General features: G+C 43.7%; 1 protein-coding gene across 3 annotated transcripts in view; it reads left to right on the top strand.

Annotated features, from left to right (window-relative positions):
- The window catches only part of TBCD (tubulin folding cofactor D), a 261,696-nt gene that overhangs the window by 117,734 nt on the left and 125,319 nt on the right, over positions 1-18,643 (top strand). For all 3 annotated transcript variants that reach the window (XM_075903520.1, XM_075903521.1, XM_075903522.1), the window contains exon 15: positions 1,794-1,950. In XM_075903520.1, the coding sequence (XP_075759635.1) occupies positions 1,794-1,950 (157 nt within the window). The remainder of the gene's footprint in view (positions 1-1,793; positions 1,951-18,643) is intronic.

Raw genomic sequence — 18,643 nt, 5'->3', positions numbered from 1 at the left:
GGAGGAGCCCCTACTGCGAGCATGTGTCCTGGGGCCAGCCCTGGAGGAGCTGCTACCGTGGCCCGTGGCCAGCCCTGGAGGCACCCCTACTGTGAGCATGTGGTCTGGGCCTGACCCCAGAGGTGCTGTGTCAGCGACATCTCTAGCCTCTGGGGCTAGCCCCAGACCGCATGGCCACGGAATTAGCACCTCCAGAGCCAGCCCTGTTGAGGAGCCTCAGCAGCAGGGGTGGGGCTGAGCTGCTTCCCTCTCTCCCCCCTCCCCCTGCCCGTAATTGCCTCGCAGGCTGGATCAAAAGCCCAAGCAGGCCAGATTTGGCCTGATGAAAGGCTTTTGCCCACACCTGGCTTAGACTTTCCTTTAAAGATTCAAGGAACTAATAGCCAAAGCCAGCCAGTGTGTCAATGTTACGCCCCCTAATCTAAGTGATTTATTTTAATTAATAAAATAAAACTGTAAAAAGTTTTATCAACTTTCTTTTGGCAGTGTAAAAAGACCAGAGAATCAAGCTTTTTATCATTTTTGAGATACTTGGAACAGTGCAAGATATTCCACATGTGGACTCAGTAGTATTTAATCCATTTATCCTCTGTTAAACCATTGTTAATCTACCGTGTTGCCTTCTATGTACTTTTGAATGAATGAAATACGGCTGAGAGAGATGAGGAAAAAACAAGGTTATTAGCCAAAAAAACAGAATACAGGCAGTCCCCGACTTACGCGGATCCGACTTATGTCGGATCCGCACTTATGAACGGGGCTTTCTCGCCCCGGAGGTCGAGGTGGCAGATTGCTGCCTGCGAGCTCCGGGGCAAGAAAGCCCCGTTCGTAAGCTGCTCCCAGTGCCTGTGGTCTGCTGGGGACGGTCCCCAGCAGACAACAGGTACCGGGACCGAAGCCGCAGCAGCGGCGGGTTCCCGCGCTTCTGAAGCTTTGCTCTGGCAAAAGCTCTGCTGCAGCTCTGCTCCCTGTGTCCCTGGTCTGCTGAGGGGGAGGGCAGCTAGTGTGCCTCTCTCCCCCCAGCAGACCAGGCTTTTGTTGTGGACCCTGGGGCAGAGCAGCTGGGGCGCTGCCGATTGGTCCTGCAGCGCCGCTCTGGGCACTACTGGACCAACCCGGCAGCACCCCAGCTGCTCTGCCGCAGGTCCTGATTCAGCCGCTGCTGGTCAGTTTCAGCAGTGGCTGAATCAAGACGCCTGGGGCAGAGCAGCTGGGGCGCTGCTGGGTTGGTCCAGTAGCGCTGAGGAGCGGTGCTACTTTAGCAACCCAGCAGCACCCCAGCTGCTCTGCCCCAGGCGTCCCCAAGTCAGCCGCTGCTGAAACTGACCAGCGCTGACTACAGGAAGCCCCAGGCAGAGTTGCTCTGCCCAGGCTTCCTGGAATCAGCTGCTGATCAGTTTCAGCAGCAGCTGACTTGGGGACGCTTGGGGTTCTTAAGTTGAATCTGTATGTCAGTCAGAACTGGCGGTCAGTTTCAGCAGTGGCTGAATCTGGACGCCAGTTCCGACTTACATACAGATTCAACTTAAGAACAAACCTACAGTCCCTATCTTGTACGTAACCCGGGGACTGCCTGTAACATGTTGAGTCAAAATCCTGCTTTTTAATTTAGCCCTAAACCCCATAGCCTCTGTCCTTGGAGAAAAGCAGTCAGTTTGTTCTAGTAAACACAGGCAAATATGTATCTTTCCTGATGTCTTTTAATTTAAAACTTATTTAATATTGAATGGCCTTATATTCTTGTTTACTTTATGTTTAAATTCCTAACCCTTATGAATTTCTTTATTCCACAGTTGTCCCTGTTATTTTAAAAGCATTGACATATGATGAGAAGCGGGGAGCCTGCAGCGTTGGTTCCAACGTAAGAGATGCAGCATGCTATGTTTGTTGGGCCTTTGCTCGTGCCTATGATCCCCTAGAACTGAAGCCATTTGTTAATCAAATTTCAAGGTGAGAATTGAAATGAATGAAACTTGTGAATGAAGTTAAGCTCCAGTCCTCCTCTGTGTATTTGGCTTGATAAATAGTGGCAAATTATTAAAGAGCTTATACACAAATGCTAGAAGTCTAAATAATAAAATAGGTGAACTAGAGTGCCTAGTTTTAAAGGAGGATATGTATATAATAGGCATTATGGAAACTTAGAGGAATGAGGACAATTAATGGGATACAGTCTCATACCTGACGAAGTGGGTCTTTGCCCACGAAAGCTTATGCTCCTACACTTCAGTTAGTCTATAAGGTGCCACTTGACTCCTCGCCGCTTTTGCAGATTCAGACTAACATGGCTACCCCTCTGATACCGAGTCTCGTACCAGGGTACAAAATATATCGGAAGGACAGAACAGGTCATGCTGGTGGGGGAGTGGCACATTATGTGAAAGAAAATGTAGAATCAAATGAAGTAAAAATCTTAAATGAGCCAAAATGTTTCATAGAATCTCTATGAATGGTAATTCCATGTTCCAATAATAAGAATGTAGCAGTAGAGCTATATTATCGACCACCAGATCAGGACAGTGACTGTGAAATGCTAAGGGAGATTAGAGAGGCTATCAAATTGAAGAACTCAACAATAGTGGGGGATTTCAACGATCCCCATATTTATTGGGTACACGTCACGGGATGCAGAGATAAGATTTCTTGATACCATAAATGACTGCTTCTTGGAGCAGCTGGTTCTGAAACCCACAAGGAGAGAGGCTATTCTTGATTTAGTCCTAAGTAGAGTACAAAATCTGGTTCAAGAGGTAAATATAACTGGACCGTTTGGAAATAGTGACCATAATATAATAAAATTTAACATCCCTGTGGTGGAAAAAGTCCCTCAGCAGTCCAGCGCTGTGACATTTAATTTCAGAAAGGGGAACTACAAAAAAATGAGGAAGTTACTTAAGCAGAAATTAAAAGGTACAGTGACAAAAGTAAAATCTCTGCAAGCTGCATGAAAACTTTTCAAAGACACCGTAATAGAGGCTCAACTTAAATGCATGCCCCAGTTAAAAAACATAGTAAGAGAACCAAATAAGTGTCACCAGGGCTTAACAACCAGGTAAAAGAAGCAGTGACAGATAAAGATATCTTTTAAAAAGTGGAAGTCAAATCCTAGTGAGGAAAATAGAAAAGAGCATATAAACATATAGTAAGAAAAGCCAAAAAGGATTTGAAGAACAGCTAGCCAAAACCTCAAAAAATAATAGTAAAATGTTTCAGTACATCAGAAGCAGGAAACTGGCTAAACTACCAGTGTGGCCCTTGGACGATCGAGATACTAAAGGAGCCCTCAAAGATGATAAAGTCATAGCAGAGAAGCTAAATTAATTCTTTGCTTCTGTCTTCACGGCTGAGGATACTGGGGAGATTCCCAAAGCTGAGCCATTCTTTTTAGGTGACAAATCTGAGGAATTGCACCAGATGAAAGTGTCATTAGAAGAGGTTTTGGAACAAATTGATAAACTTAACAATAACAAGTCACCGGGACCATGTGGCATTCACCCAAGAGTTCTGAAACAACTCAAATAGGAAACTGCTGAACTATTAACTGCGGTTTGTAACCTATCCTTTAAATTGGCTTCTGTACTTAATGATTGGAAGACGTGACACCAATATTTAAAAAGGGCTATAAAGGTGATCCTGGCAGTTACAGACTGGTAAGTCTAACGTCACTACTGGACAAATTCGTTGAAATTATAGTGAAGAATAAAATTGTCAGAAACATGGATGAATGTAATTTGTTGGGGGAAAGTCAACATGGTTTCTGTAAAGGAAAATCATGCCTTACTAATCTGCTAGAGTTCTTTGAGGGCGTCAACAAACATGTGGACAAGGGAGATCCAGTGGATATAGTATACTTAGATTTCCAGAAAGCCTTTGACAAGTTCCCTCACCAAAGGCTCTTAAATAAAGTAAGTTGTCACGGGATAAGAGGGAAGGCCCTCTCATGCATAGACTGATAACTGGCTAAAAGACAGGAAACAAAAGGTAGGAATAAATGGTAAGTTTTCCGAGTGGAGAGAGGTAACTAGTGAGTCCTCAAAGGGTCTGTCCTGGGACCAATCCTATTCAACTTATTTATAAATGATCTAGAGTGTCGTACCTCGGTGTTTTCGTACCTTGGTACCTTCAGTGGTCTGAACTGTCAGTGTTGTCTGGTCAGGGTCGTCCTGGCGTACTCCTGACAGGACCTCTACTCCGTTGATAAACTTTCGGCTGTGTGCGTAACGATCGGTACTCCCTTTATCTAGAGTGTTAGACCCCGTGCACTTGGGTCAACACAAGAGATCTCTGAGCGGCCCCGGAAACGACAGATGCAGGCAAGGTTTGAAATCAATCGAGCAGGTTTATTGTCAAATGCGAAGCTCTACCAGTTGGTAACAGAGATCAGTACAATGTTACACCACTGGGCACTATGGCCCGCGTTGACAAGGTACCAACACCAGGCAGGCCTATTGCCATATAACAGATATTAACAGCAGTTAGTCAAAGTTAAGCTACTGTGCATTCTGTAAGTTTAGGCAATGACGCCTGTCGTTCAGGTGCCTAGTGCGCCTCCCCCCCCCCCCCCCCCCAGGTCAGCCGGAGAGCACCATCTGATCTTGGAGTCATTGAATAGTTCTCTGGAAGCATCCACTCAGTGTGCAGTGGCAGTCAAAAAAGCAAATAGAATATTAGGAATCATAAAAAAGGGATAGAGAATAAGACAGAAAATATTGTATTGCCTCTGTATAAAACCATGGTATGCCCACATCTTAAATACTGCATACAGATGTGGTCACCTCATCTCAAAAAAGATATATTGGTGTTGGAAAAGGTTCAGGAAAGGGCTTAAAAATGATTAGGGGTTTGGAACTAGTCCCATATGAAGTGAGATTAAAAAGACTTGGACTGGACTAGATGGACCTTTGGTCTGACCCAGTATGGCTGTTCTTATGTTCAGTCATCTCTAGAGTGTACTCTTTAAGGCTAAGGAAATCTACAAAGGAGTTGGTCTTTCCCATACTAGACTCCCAGAGGGAAAATTTTGAGTTCAAGCCAAGGTGGTCATATGTAGATCAGCTGATCCTGTCGTAAATGTCATATTTTCTGCTTCACATCAACTCTAGCTAAAAAGATGATGATCCTGGTCAAGGGTGCTGCCTTTTTTAAAAACCTAGTTGTCTTTATTTTTTTAATTTTTATTTTGTTATATTTTTGAGTCTGAGGACTGCATGGCTTGATTGATTGCCTGTAGAATCTCTCTTACTTGAGTCCAACAAACTCCTTCCTTATCAAATCTAAAATCAGTTACCACAAAATTTCTGAGTTCTTCACAGTCTTTCTTTTTTATCATGCTTTTCTTTTGTTTGGGATGTGACGTGTACTTGTGTCATTTTTGCCTTTGTTCAGTGATTGTTCAACAATATTTCCAATTGTATGTGGGATGCAGCTTCTGCATTATGATTTTATCTGATCAGTGCACCATTTAATGGCATGGAACTGGCAGAACCTTGGTAAAGTTATTAAGGATGCCATGAGCTGAATAAGCTCTAGTTGACCAGACTGGAAAAGAAAAACAAATCTTTTGGCTTTCAGGTTTAATGGAAACTGTTTCAGAAGGGCTTTAAAGTCATTCCTTTTAATAAAAGATGAGACTCAGATAAGCCACCACTTGTACCTACAATACTAACACCAAGTCGGAATGAGGTGGGCAGCCCTACATGGAGAAAGAACTATTTAGAAAAACTGGACATACACAAATCCATGTGGACGGCTCTGATGCATCCGAGGGTTCTGAGGAAGTTGGCTGATGTGATTGCAGAGCCATTTTGATACTTTGAAACTTTGAAAATTTGTGGTGATCGGGGGAGGTCTTGGATGATTGGAAAAAGGCAAATGTAGTGTCCATCTTTAAGAAAGGGAAGAAGGACAATCCAGGGAACTACAGACCGGTCAACCTCACCTCAGTCCCCAGAAATATCATGGAGGGGATCCTCAAGGAATCCATTTTGAGGCACTTGAAAGAGAGGAAAGTGATCAGGAATAGTCAACATGGATTCTATGCAAGGGCAAGTAATGCCTCACCAACCGGATTGACTTCTGTGATGAGGTAACTGGCTCTGTGGATATGGAGAAGGAAGTGGATATAATAGATCTTGACTTTAGCAAAGCTTTTGATATGATCTCCCACAGTAATCTTGCCAGTAAGTTAAAGAAGTAGAGACTGGATAGATGGACTGTAAGGTGGATAGAAAGCTGGCTAGATCATCAGGCTCAATGGGTAGACTAGATGTTTGGTTGGCAGTTGGTATCAAGCAGAGTACCCCAAAGGTTGGTTCTAGGGCCTTTTTTGTTCAACATCCTTATTAATGACCTGGATGAGGGGCTAGATTGCACCCTCAGCAAGTTTGCAAATGACACTAACCTAGGGGAAGAGGTAGCTATGCTGGATGGTAGTAATAGAGTCCAGAGAGACTGGGACAAATTGGAGCATTCGTCCAAAAGAAATATTATGATGTTTAACAAGGACAAGTATAGAGTCCTCTCCTTGGGATGGAAGAATCCCAAGCACTGTTAGAAGCTGGGGACCGACTGATTTAGCAGCAGTTTGGCAAAAAAAAGGACCTGGGGATTACAGTGGATGGGAAGCTGGCTGGGAGCTAACAGTGTGCTCTTGTCATTAGTAGGAGTATTGCCAGCAGATCTAGGGAAGTGATTATTTCCCTTTATTTGGCACTAGTGAGGCCACATCGGGACTATTGCATGCAGTTCTGGGGCTCCCATTACAGAAAGGATGTGGATGCATTGGAGACAGTCCAGCGGAGGGCAACAAAAGTCATTAGGGGACTGGAGTCATGACTTAGGAGGAGAGGCTGAAGGATTTGAGCTTATTTAGTCTTCAGAAGAGGAGAGTGAAGGGGGATTTGATAGCAGCCTTCAACTACCTGAAGGGAAGTTCCAAAGGGAATGGAGAGAGTCTGTTTTCAGTGGTGGCAGATGACAGAACAAGGAGCAGTGGCTTGAAGTGGGAGAGGTTTAGGTTGGTTATTAAGACCTCTATTATTTGGAGGGTGATGATGCACTGGAATAGGTTACCAAAGGAGGTGGTGGAATCTCCAACCCTAGAGGTTTTAAAGTCCTCGCTTGAGAGAGCCCTAGCTGGTATAATTTAGTTGGGATTGGTCCTGCTTCTAGGAGGGGGTTGGATTCGATGACCTCCTGAGATCTCTTCCAATCCTAGGATTCTATGATTCTATGCTAGCTCAAACCAACCTCAGATGAGTGGGAGGAGGTTGAGGAAATTCCTGAGGGTCTGGACTGGTTTGAACAGTGATAGACTGCACACAAATAGCTGTAAGCTGAGTTGGCTAGCATAGCTGAGAGGTATACTCCATCTAGTGCTCGTCCTGTAATAATGAAAAATTCTTGTAGTTGTTTTGTCAGTGTTTTTTTTCTGAGTATAACAACTTAGAATGAGCTCTCTGAGGTAAAGTTGTCACTTTGAGTAGAAACAGGTAATAAGAATTCAAAAACAGCATGACACACAGTTTCACCTACTGTGTCAGCACACTTTGGTTAGGGGCCAATGTAATAATCACACACCTTTTTTCACCTTTTGTTGTTTTAAATATAGCCTTAGGTGTGTCGCTATTTCACTTTAATAAGAGTCAGACTTTAGTCTCAAGCAAGTTGTTGGCTAACATTTGAAAATGTGAAAATCAGCATCTTAGAACAAAGAACTTCATGTTTGGTGTGGGTTCAGTTACACAGGAGAAACGCATTACTTCTCTGTAATAAGAAGCTAAATTATCACAGAAAAAGAAAACTGGTTAGCTTACTTAACCCCCTCCATTTTAAAATGCTGTACTTTGATCTTTTAAAACATGAATTCTACATCATAAATACTGTTGTTCTGAATGGTGAGGGTTAAAAAAGTGATCCTTCATAGTCCTTTAAAACTCATTAACTGGATGGAGGTACTCACATACTACTGTACTGGAAAGATTGTAGCAACATAGGTAGTTATTAGGCTTAAAGGACAAGGTGGTAGTCATATTGTATTATACTATAGCAAGTGTATCATATTGTAGTAAGTGTATTGAAAGGCGCTGTTTCAAAGGCGCTGTGCCACACAGCTGAGCCGGGGTCAGCTGTGTAGCACTGCTGCTTGTGGAGCTCGAGATCAGCTGGAGACTCTCCAGCTGATCCTGGGCTCCAGCATGGCATTTCCGCGGAACCCGGGATCAACTGGGGAGTTACCAGCTGACCCCGGGTTCTGGGGAAATGCTCCTTGGAACTGGAACCCGTGGTTAGCTGGGGAGTCCCCAGCTGATCCTGGGTCCCGCTGAAATGCTGAGCGGAGCCCGGGATCAGCTAGGGAGTCCCCAGTTGACCCCAGCTCCGTGTGGCATTTCAAATCTGCAGCTTAGCATGGGGACTTCTGAGCATTTCAAATCGGGCTCCATGCTGAGCTCAGCATTTCAAATTGAGCTCCATGCTGCATTGCTGCTTTGAAATGCACAAGAACCCCTGCTGGGGACTCATGTGCATTTCAAAGCTGGGATGCCACGTGCAGCCCAGAGGCAGCAGGACTTCCCGCTGGATGCGGAGTTCTGCATTCCTCCTTTGAAATGTGCAAGAGCCCCAGCAGGGGTTCTTGTACATTTCAAAGGAGGAATGCAGAAGTGCCTATTGACTAGTTGAATAGTCAATGGAAATTCCATTGACTGCTCGAGTAGTCAATTAACCTTCACTTAATATCATTAATAGTAATTGAACTTCATTTCCACCCCATTACCAGTTCAGGTTATGTTTTTTATTTTTGTTTTTTTTTGTGTTTACCCTCCACTGGTAGCTAAAGTGTTCCTGGTTTGAATAAGCATTCCCTTTACTTCTAATGAAGATCATTGATAGAATTGATAATATCTTACCAATTGGCAAAAAGGGGAGTATTTTTAATTGAGCCACTCTACATTGGTAGGACAATGTGGGGAAGGTAGCTCTGTCACCTACTGTTCTTCAAGAGATGTCCCTGTGGGTGCACCGCCACAGAACCTCAGAACGGAGATTTCATAACAGTGTCTTTAGGGCCATGCAGAAGTGCACCAGCAGTCGCGCACTGTTAGGTTACAGGCATCGTTCATGTGCGGAGCCCACTCCCTCCCCCCAGTCCCTTCTCTCCTGCCTCTGGCTACCGACCGACTCAGCAAGTGCTCCTTAACTTCTTCACATCTACATGATTATACTTCTTAAAACCAGTTAAATTCATTATAGTACAGGCGGCCCCCAACTTGCGATGCGATTGGTTCCTGGTGAAGCGTCGCAAGTCAGGGGTGTTGTAACTCGAACCCACATTTATGATATGCACTGTGCACCATCATAAATGCTGGCCGAGGATGTAAGTTGGGGTTTTTGGCCCCTTCCACACTTACAAAAATGGTTGTAAGTGCGGGGGGGGGGGGGGGGTCGCAACTTGGGCTGTTTTAAAGCACGGGTTTCCTATAGTTAGTTAGTGAGTTTTAAATAGTTATTCAGTTAATTATTTCATTAGTTAAAAAAAAATAAATCTAGATTAGTATAAGGTTTTTTTTTTTCTTTTTCTCCCAGTTAATCCTTTCCTGGATTAGCAGTCTCTGACTGCTCCATGGGCATGCCTGGATTACCTGGGTTTAAGCGTTGCACCTCATGTAAAGAGCATATTCCGATATTGGATGGTCATTCACGATGCGTCCACTGCCTTGGAGAGCAGCATATCTGTCAGAAATACCCTCATCGTGCAAAGCTAAAATCCTGGGCGCAGAAAGACCTCCGCCTCAAATTATTTTTATTGGAAAACTCGCTTAGACCAGCCTCTGATCTGGGCCAGCAGCCCGAGGATCTTAAGCAGTGGGGATCCAAAAAGCCCTCCAAAAAGCAAGCATCATCAGCACCGCAGGGGGCTATGGCACCAAAGCGGCCCTCTCCCTCATGCCCAGTGGCGAGAGCAGTGGTGGCACCGCTTCTTAGCATGTATGACGCTGCTGGCATCTCTGGAGCCCCCAGCGGAGACAAACAGTGCATATGTGCTAAATAGTGTTCTGAGGCAACAGGCTTCAAGTTGCTTGTCTCATTAGCTGCAGCACCATCCGGCACTGATACGATCTTGCTGATGCAGCATGAGAACATGGCGCCAATCACATTAACAGGTGCCACCACAGAGGCGCCTGATGCGGCACAACTGCCCTGAGCACCGAGGCATGATTCAGTGCCTCAGCCTCTATACCTCCCACTAGGGCACCGACAACACCTGTTGGGCATTACACTCAGCACAGAGACTTATTAGTCTCCTCCACTTTCAACTCACCATTTTTACAATCTGAGCACTGTCCCGCTGTGTTAACATCACAGAGATCACTGTCCCAGGAAAGAGTAGTAATGAGGGCATCATGGTTTAGCTCCGCTTCATTCCTCAGAGAGATTCAATTTACAGTAGATTTGCCTGTCGACAGCCAGAAGTTGTTTGCAGCTAACACCAACTGAATTCTCCACTCCATGAAAGATTCCAAAATGAAGCTTTGTTCTTTGGGGATCCACAACCAAGCACAGGAAGGCAATATAGGTAACAACCATACCCGAGGCCTCGATACCCTCTGTATGCACAACACTACAATAGACGAGACCAGCAGCGACAGAACAGAGGCAGAAACCAACGATGTTGCCCTTTACCAATTCCCAACTGTTGCAGCAATCCAACAAGCAGATTTGATCATCAGGTCCAGGGTCTGGAGAGCCTCTCACCTATTCCAACACCATTGACGCAAGCAAATCTCTTCCAGCATCGATCGTTGCCCTTCTTCAAGAACTAGCAACGTATAACCTCTGATAGATAGGACCTGCAGATAACTGAAAAAGGCTAACTTATTCCCTTTGTGTCCATACTCCCTCTCCACTCCTCTTCCCCGTCCCTTTTCAGGGACCACTCTCACGAGATCCTTCTTCAACAAGAAGTAGACACCTCTTACACATAGGGGTGATTGAACCGGTCCCCACACAGTTTAAGGGAAAGGGGTTCTACTCCCATTACTTCTTGACTGAAAAAAGGTTGGGGGGGTTGGAGGCCCATTCTAGACCTTCGAGCCCTCAAATTCATTCAGTAACAAAAATTCAAGATAGTACCACTTGCTACCATGTTATCAGCATTTGAACAGGATGCTTGGTTCTCGTCCCTCGAGTTGCAAGATGCATACTTTCACATTGTTATCCACCCTGCTCACGGGCGTTTTCTTCATTTCATTGTAGATACTCAGCACTACCGATACAAAGTGCTTCCATTTGGACTCTCTATGGCCCCAAGAGTCTTCTCAAAGATGCTGGGGGTTTTCTCAGTATAGCTGAGGAAACAGTTATCATATTTCCTTACCTAGATGACTGTCTCTTCAAGTTGCACTCTCACAACGATTCCTGCCGTTCTCTGTTGGTCACAAGACACCTATTCCAACACCTGGGCCTTCAGGTGAACGAAACCAAATCGATGTTCTCTCCTACACAAAAGATACAGTTTACAGGAGCATGCCTTGATTCGACAGTGGACACCGCATCCCTACGTACAGAACGTTTCCAAAAATTGTTGCCTCAGTAAATACCTTACGATCCAGCCCCTGCACAAAAGCACTCAAATGCCTTCGGCTGTTGGGGCACATGGCAGCCTGCAACTTCGTAGTCAGCCATGCCCTTCTCCACATGAGATGTTTTCAGAGCTGGCTGAGACAGGTGTACAAACCCAATGTCCGTCTGCTATCCAAATCCCTAGCCCTTCCAGGAATCCTTGCCCTGGTGGCTGACCCTACGGAACCTTTGTTTCTGGAGTCCCCTTCCTTCCACCAGAACCATCCATCTCCATGACGACAAATGCATCTTGTACAGGATGGGACACCCATTTACAACATCATACCTGCCAGGGCCTGTGGTTCAGCACTGAGAAGAGCTTGCACGTAAAGGTCCTAGAACTGTGGGCAGTCAGGAATGCATGCGTCAGATTCCTCCCATTCATCATCAACAGCTGCATCAGACTGTACATAGACAATATTGCCGTGATGTTTTACATAAATTATCAGGGCAGAGCCCGATCTCGAGCACTTTGCGCGCTTTGGAACTGGTGCCTAAAATACAACACAGTTATCACCGCAGTGCATCTTCCAGGCACCCTGAATACAATAGCAGATGCACTCAGCAGAGCCCTCCCAGTTGAACACGAGTGACAAATAAACCCGCACATATTGGTGGACATCTTCTGCCGGTGGGGTCATCCTACCATAGACCTGTTTACCATGCAGTCCAACAGCCAATGCCTCCTGTTCTGTTCTATGGCAGGAATAGGCAAGGGATCAGTGGGAGATGCCTTCCTCATCGCATGGACGTGTCACCAATTCTACGTGTTTCCTCTTATACCCCTATTGAACAGAGTAGTTCACAAGATAAGGAGGGACAGGGTTCATCTCATACTTATAGCACCAGCATGGCCATACCAGCCATGGTTTCTCTTCCTAGTGGCAATGTCTTACGCATCACTGATCCACTTACCTTGCATTAGGGATCTCCTTCACTCAGGCTCCCACTACAGCCATCTGAACCTCCACTCACTACACCTGAAGGTGTGACTACTGGATGGTTCTCTGACCTAGAGTTGACCTGCTCACAGCAAGTACAAATGGTTCTTCTCACAGTAGGGTGCAGAGCACTTGCAAGACTTACTTTCAGAAATGGAAAAGATTCTCGATGTGGTGTGTCCGTCACCAGCTGGTTCCTTCAACATCCTCCCTACCTACCATTCTTAACTATCTTCTGCACCTTAAACAAGCGGTCCTTGCAATAAGCTCCGTTAAAGTTCACCTTGCGGCTATTACTACGTTCCATTCTAAGATAGACGATTTATCCATATTTGCTCATTCACTCACCAAAAGGTTCTTAAAGGGCCTGCAGGAACTTTATCTAGATATCAGTCCATCAATGCAACTGGGAGACCTGCATTTAGTATTGAATGCTCTAATCAAACTGCCTTTTGAACCAGTGGTGACCACCTAATTATTATACTTGCCCATGAAAACTGTTTTTCTCATAGCTATTACGTCGGCCAGACAGGTAAGAGAGATTGTAGCCCTACTGGCGGATCCCCCATACATCACCCTTTTTAAAAACGAGGTAACTTTGTGTACCCATCCCAAATTCCTCCCCAAAGTACACTCATCCTTCCACATCAACCAGACAATACATCTTCCCACCTTCTTCCCCAAACCACATGCCAACTCTCTTGAGACAAAAATGCATCCCCTTGACCTGCGCAAAGCACTCTCCTGTTACCTGCAGAGAACAAAACCATTCCAGCTGTCTCCTGGATTATTTGTTTCAATAGCAAACCACAGTAAGGACCAGGCCGTCTCATCACAGAGACTCTCTGAGATAGACTCTCCCACTGGATCTCAGATTGCATCAAGCTTTGCTATGCACAGTCAGATGTGCCACCTCCAGATAGCATAAGGGCACACTCAGCCAGAGCCATGGCTACCTTGACAGCATTCCTCTGTAAAGTACCCGTAAGAGACATCTGCACAGTTGCCATGTGGTCCTCTGACCACACATTTGCAAAGCAGTAACTGAAACTAGCTAAGGCGGTTCTTTCCACCGTTTTTTTTGCCAGATCTGAAGTCCCTACCTTCCTAAAGGGAAAGTGCTGTGGAGTACCCACAGGGACCCCTCTCTCTCTCTCTCTCTCTCTCTCTCTCTCTCTCTCTCTCTCTCTCAAAGAGGAGGTTACTCACCTCGATAGTAACTGACGTTCTTCGAGATGAGTGTCCCCATGGGTGCTCCACAACCCCCCCTTTCCTTCCCTCTAATTGGGGATCCTGGCCTTCTCAAGCCATGGTTTTGGGGTAGAGAAGGAACTGAGGAGTGGGACTGGGGGGGAGAGAGGGAAGAAGAGGCTCGTGCATGTGCGATGCCTGCAGCCTAACAGTGTGAGGTGCTGCCCCAGGGACACTGCTATGAAATCTCTGGTCTGAGGCTCGGTGTTGGAGCACCCACGGGGACACTCATTTCTAAGAACGTCAGTTACTGTCGAGGTGAGTAGCCACCTCTTCTGTAGGGGTCTTTAGTTAAATAGGAGACTTAGATTTATTATCTTTCACAAGTGTTAAAATTAGTTTTAACAAAAATACCTAATAATCTTCCTTTATAAGAATGTTTTTTCTATACAGGAAAAATTATTTCATTCATAAAATGGTGACTTGTCGCTGCCTTTTTGTGTGCATACACGCTGTGTTACTAATGAGTGTCGTTCAGCATACTCATGTGACTGATTTATTAAGGTGCCATTAGGACATGTATTATTTACTTCTACTGTGACCTTAATACTACTGTTTGTAACTAATCACAATGTTAGGTGAACAAAGTCCTTTCCTCAGAATTATAGTACTTTTATCTGGATACTTATCTTGACTATTTTTATTTGTCTTTATTTTGGTATCTGAACCAACAGAAGTGCCCTTTGGAGTGTTTATTATTTTTAAATCAGGTTTAACTGGTTTCTAAAGGAACAGTGGTTCAAACCCTTCCCTTTGCTATCCAAACTACAAGCCCACATGCAACATGAAAAGAAAATTGTCAGGAGAGTATGAATAATTAAAAATTAAGTAATCCTCTGAATTAATTGCAGGACTGCCTTATCTTCTGGAATATTTGCGTGTAGTTTCCCATTTGTTTATAATGCTTCATTTAACAATCCCCCGCCCCCACCTCCTATTTTCCGTATAACTAGTGAATGTGTACTCGGAGAGCGCAAATACAGTAGTGTGTAATTTAAGAACTGTAAGGCAAGTGAGGTAATTCTATTCTTATACCCCCAGAAAAAAATCAAAGGAGTAGATTCTTTATTAAGAAGCTGCTGTACATGCCTAAATAAAACGACATGAGTGATCAGTACATGAGTTCTTAAACTTGTGTGTTCATTCAAAAGAGTTCATTTGTGCCTCTTTTGCTAATTTGGAATTACTGACTACTGTCTCCCCTTCTTCTCCCTCCCTATTCAACATAGCATTGTACTGTACAAATATTGGGTGCAGTGGGGAGTTTAGTCTTCCCTGGGGTGGTATGTTGTTTGTGGTGAGAAGAAAAAGAGGGTGTGGCTATTGGCTAAACTGAGGTAGCTTGCTGCAGGGCAAGATTGTACTGGAGAATCAGGAAATTTGCAGCATTGCTTTGAGCTACATCTTGTGCCGGGATGAAACTATTAGAATAATGTCCATGTACAAATACCTATTCGTTGATTGAATACTGTCTTTAGAAGAAAGTGCAAAATCTATCCCACAACTATTGGGTCTTGAATTTAAATGCTATCACTTATTCTCTTTTTAGACATTTACAGTGCATTGCATTTAAACCCCTTGTTATGATCTCTATGAATAGTATTTGCTCAAGAGATTTATTTATTGAAATAAACATAGTTTTCATGTGTTATAGCTGGCATTGCTATGGCCTCTTGAAAAATTTTTTTTTTCAAGAAGTGATGCTTTTAATATTGGGTGCCTTTTCAAGTTAGACATTGCTAAATTCTCATGTGCTGCCAGAACTGCTTGGGACCAAAGTATAATTAAGGATTCCAACTCAGTTCTTTCTAATAGTCAAATTAAGTTAATCTAAAGATTGTACTGTAACAAAAAACTAAATAGACTTCAAGGAGCTACAAAAGGTGTCTCTTGGAGAATCAAATGAGTGAACCATTCTTTGCTTTACCTGTTAGAGACCAAGTGCAGATAAGTTGCAAACAAGTCCAGGCAAGTTTCTTTACCTGCCTTAAAAAATCCCACTTCATTTGACATGAACTGTTCCTTTACATTGTGTCAGATAAACCTTCACAATGAAAGCAAACAGGTGAAGTCACCTTAAACATGTTTAATCTTAGAAAGATTTCTCATTGCTAGTTTCACTGCATATCACGGCAGAGTGTGTATGAACTTATTTAAAATATAAAGTCACCTGAAACAGTTCATTAATATAATTTTATGGGTTAAAAATTCTTAATAAAAGGATTACCACACAACTATGATCAGAGAGAAAGGCTTGATTTGTGATAACAGCAATTAAAAGGGGGCAATAAATTCTGTTTCACATGCTTAGAACTGAAGAACACTGAGTAGCAGTTCGATAGTGTATAGTGTACTTAATGGTGGAGTGCAGGATCAGGTCCAGGATATAACCTTTACAGGACCGCTTGGGAATAGTGACCATAATATAATAACATTCAACATTCCTGTGGTGGGAAGAACACCTCAGCAGTCCAGCACCCTGGCATTTAATTTCAAAAAGGGGAATTACACAAAAATGAGGAGGTTAGTTAAACAGAAATTAAAAGGCACAGAGACTAGAGCCAAATCCCTGAAAGCTGCATGGAAACTTTTTAAAGACACCATAATAGAGGCCCAACTTAAATGTATACCCCAAATTAAAAAACATAGCAAGAGACCTAGAAGCAGTGAGGGACAAAAAGGTATCTTTTAAGAAGTGGAAGTCCAATCCTAGTGAGATAAATAGAAGAGAACTAAACACTGTCAAATCAAATGTAAAAATTTAATCAGAAAAGCGAAAAAAGATTTTGAGGAACAGCTAGCCAAAAACTCAAAAGAAATAACAAAATGTTTTTTAAATACATTAGAAGCAGGAAGCCTGCTAAAAAACCTGTGGGACCCCTAGATGATCGAGCTATAAAAGGAGCAATCAAGGACGATAAAGCCATTTGCTTCAGTCTTCACGACTGAGGACGTTGGGGAGATTCCCGAATCTGCACCGTCCTTTGTGGGTGATGAATCTGAGGAACTGTCCCGGATTGAAGTGTCATTAGAGGAGGTTTTGGAACAAATAGAAAAACTTAATGTTAACAAATCTCCGGGACTGGATGGCATTCATCCAAGGGTTCTAAAAGAACTCAAATGGGAAATTGCTGAGCTATTATCTATGGTTTGTAACCTATCCTTTAAATCGGCTTCCGTACCTAATGACTGGAAGGTAGCCAACGTGACACCAATATTTAAAAAGGGCTCTAGAGGCGATCCTGGCAATTACAGACCGGTAAGTCTAACTTCAGTACCGGGCAAATTAGTCGAAACAATAGTAAAGAATAAAATTGTGAAGCATGTAGAAGAACATAATTTGTTGGACAAAAGTCAACATGGTTTCTGTAAAGGGAAATCCTGTCTTACTAATCTGTTAGAGTTCTTTGAAGGGGTTAACAAACATGCGGACAAGGGGGATCCAGTAGATATAGTATACTTGGATTTTCAGAAAGCCTTTGACAAGGTCCCTCACCAAAGGCTCTTGTATAAATTACATGGCCATGGGATAAGAGGGAAGGTCCTTTCTTGGATTGAGAACTGGTTAAAAGACAGGAAACAAAGGGTAGGAATAAATGGTAAATTTTCAGATTGGAGAGGGGTAACTAGTGGTGTACCCCAAGGGTCAGTCCTGGGACCAATCCTTTTCAACTTATTCATAAATGATCTGGAGAAAGCAGTGAGGTAGTAAAGTTTGCGGATGATACCAAACTGTTTAGGATAGTCAAGACAGAAGCAGACTGTGAGGGACTCCAAGAAGATCTCACCAAACTGAGTGATTGGGCAACAAAATGGCAAATGAAATTTAATGTGGATAAGTGTAAAGTAATGCACATCGGGAAAAATAACCCAAACTATACGTACAGTATGATGGGGGCTAATTTGGCTACGACAAATCAGGAAAGAGATCTTGGAGTTATCGTGGACAGTTCTCTGAAAACTTCCACACAGTGTGCAGCAGCGGTCAAAAAGGCAAATAGGATGCTAGGAATTATTAGGAAAGGGATAGAAAATAAGACCCAGAATATCTTACTGCCCCTGTATAAAACTATGGTATGCCCACATCTTGAATACTGTGTACAGATGTGGTCTCACCTCAAAAAAGATATTTTGGGCTTGGAAAGGGTTCAGAAAAGGGCAACTAAAATGATTAGATGTTTGGAACTGGTCCCATATGAGGAGAGGTTAAAGAGACCGGGACTTTTCAGTTTAGAAAAGAGGAGACTGAGGGGGGATATGATAGAGGTCTATGAAATCATGAGTGGTGTGGAGAGGGCCGATAAAGAAAAGTTATTTATTAGTTCCCTAAATAGAAGAACTAGATGACACCAAATGAAATTAATGGGGAGCAGGTTTAAAACTAATAAAATAAAGTTCTTCGTCACACAGCGTGTAGTCAACCTGTGGAACTCCTTGCCAGAGGAGGCGGTGAAGGCTAGGACTATAATAGAGTTTAAAGAGAAGCTAGATAATTTCATGGAGGTTAGGTCCATAAAAGGTTATTAGCCAGGGGATAAAATGGTGTCCTTGGCCTCTGTTTGTCAGAGGCTGGAGAGGGATGGCAGGAGACAAATTGCTTGATCGTTGTCTTCGATCCACACTCTCTGGGGCACCTGGTGCTGGCCACTGTCAGTAGACAGGATACTGGGCTAGATGGACCTTTGGTCTGACCCAGTACTGCCATTCTTATGTTCTTATGGTTCCTCTAGAATATTTGGTAACTGGTAGGTCAGTTTCCTCTTGTGTATGCTGGTCTTTCATACAGAGAGAGGAGAGGATTCTTTTTTTAAAAAGTGAATGATAAACCCACA

This window comes from Pelodiscus sinensis, chromosome 20 (genome assembly GCF_049634645.1).
Source record: "Pelodiscus sinensis isolate JC-2024 chromosome 20, ASM4963464v1, whole genome shotgun sequence".
NCBI lineage: Eukaryota > Metazoa > Chordata > Testudines > Trionychidae > Pelodiscus > Pelodiscus sinensis.
Note: the sequence above shows the minus strand (reverse complement) of the source record. Positions and strands in the feature narration are given on the sequence as shown.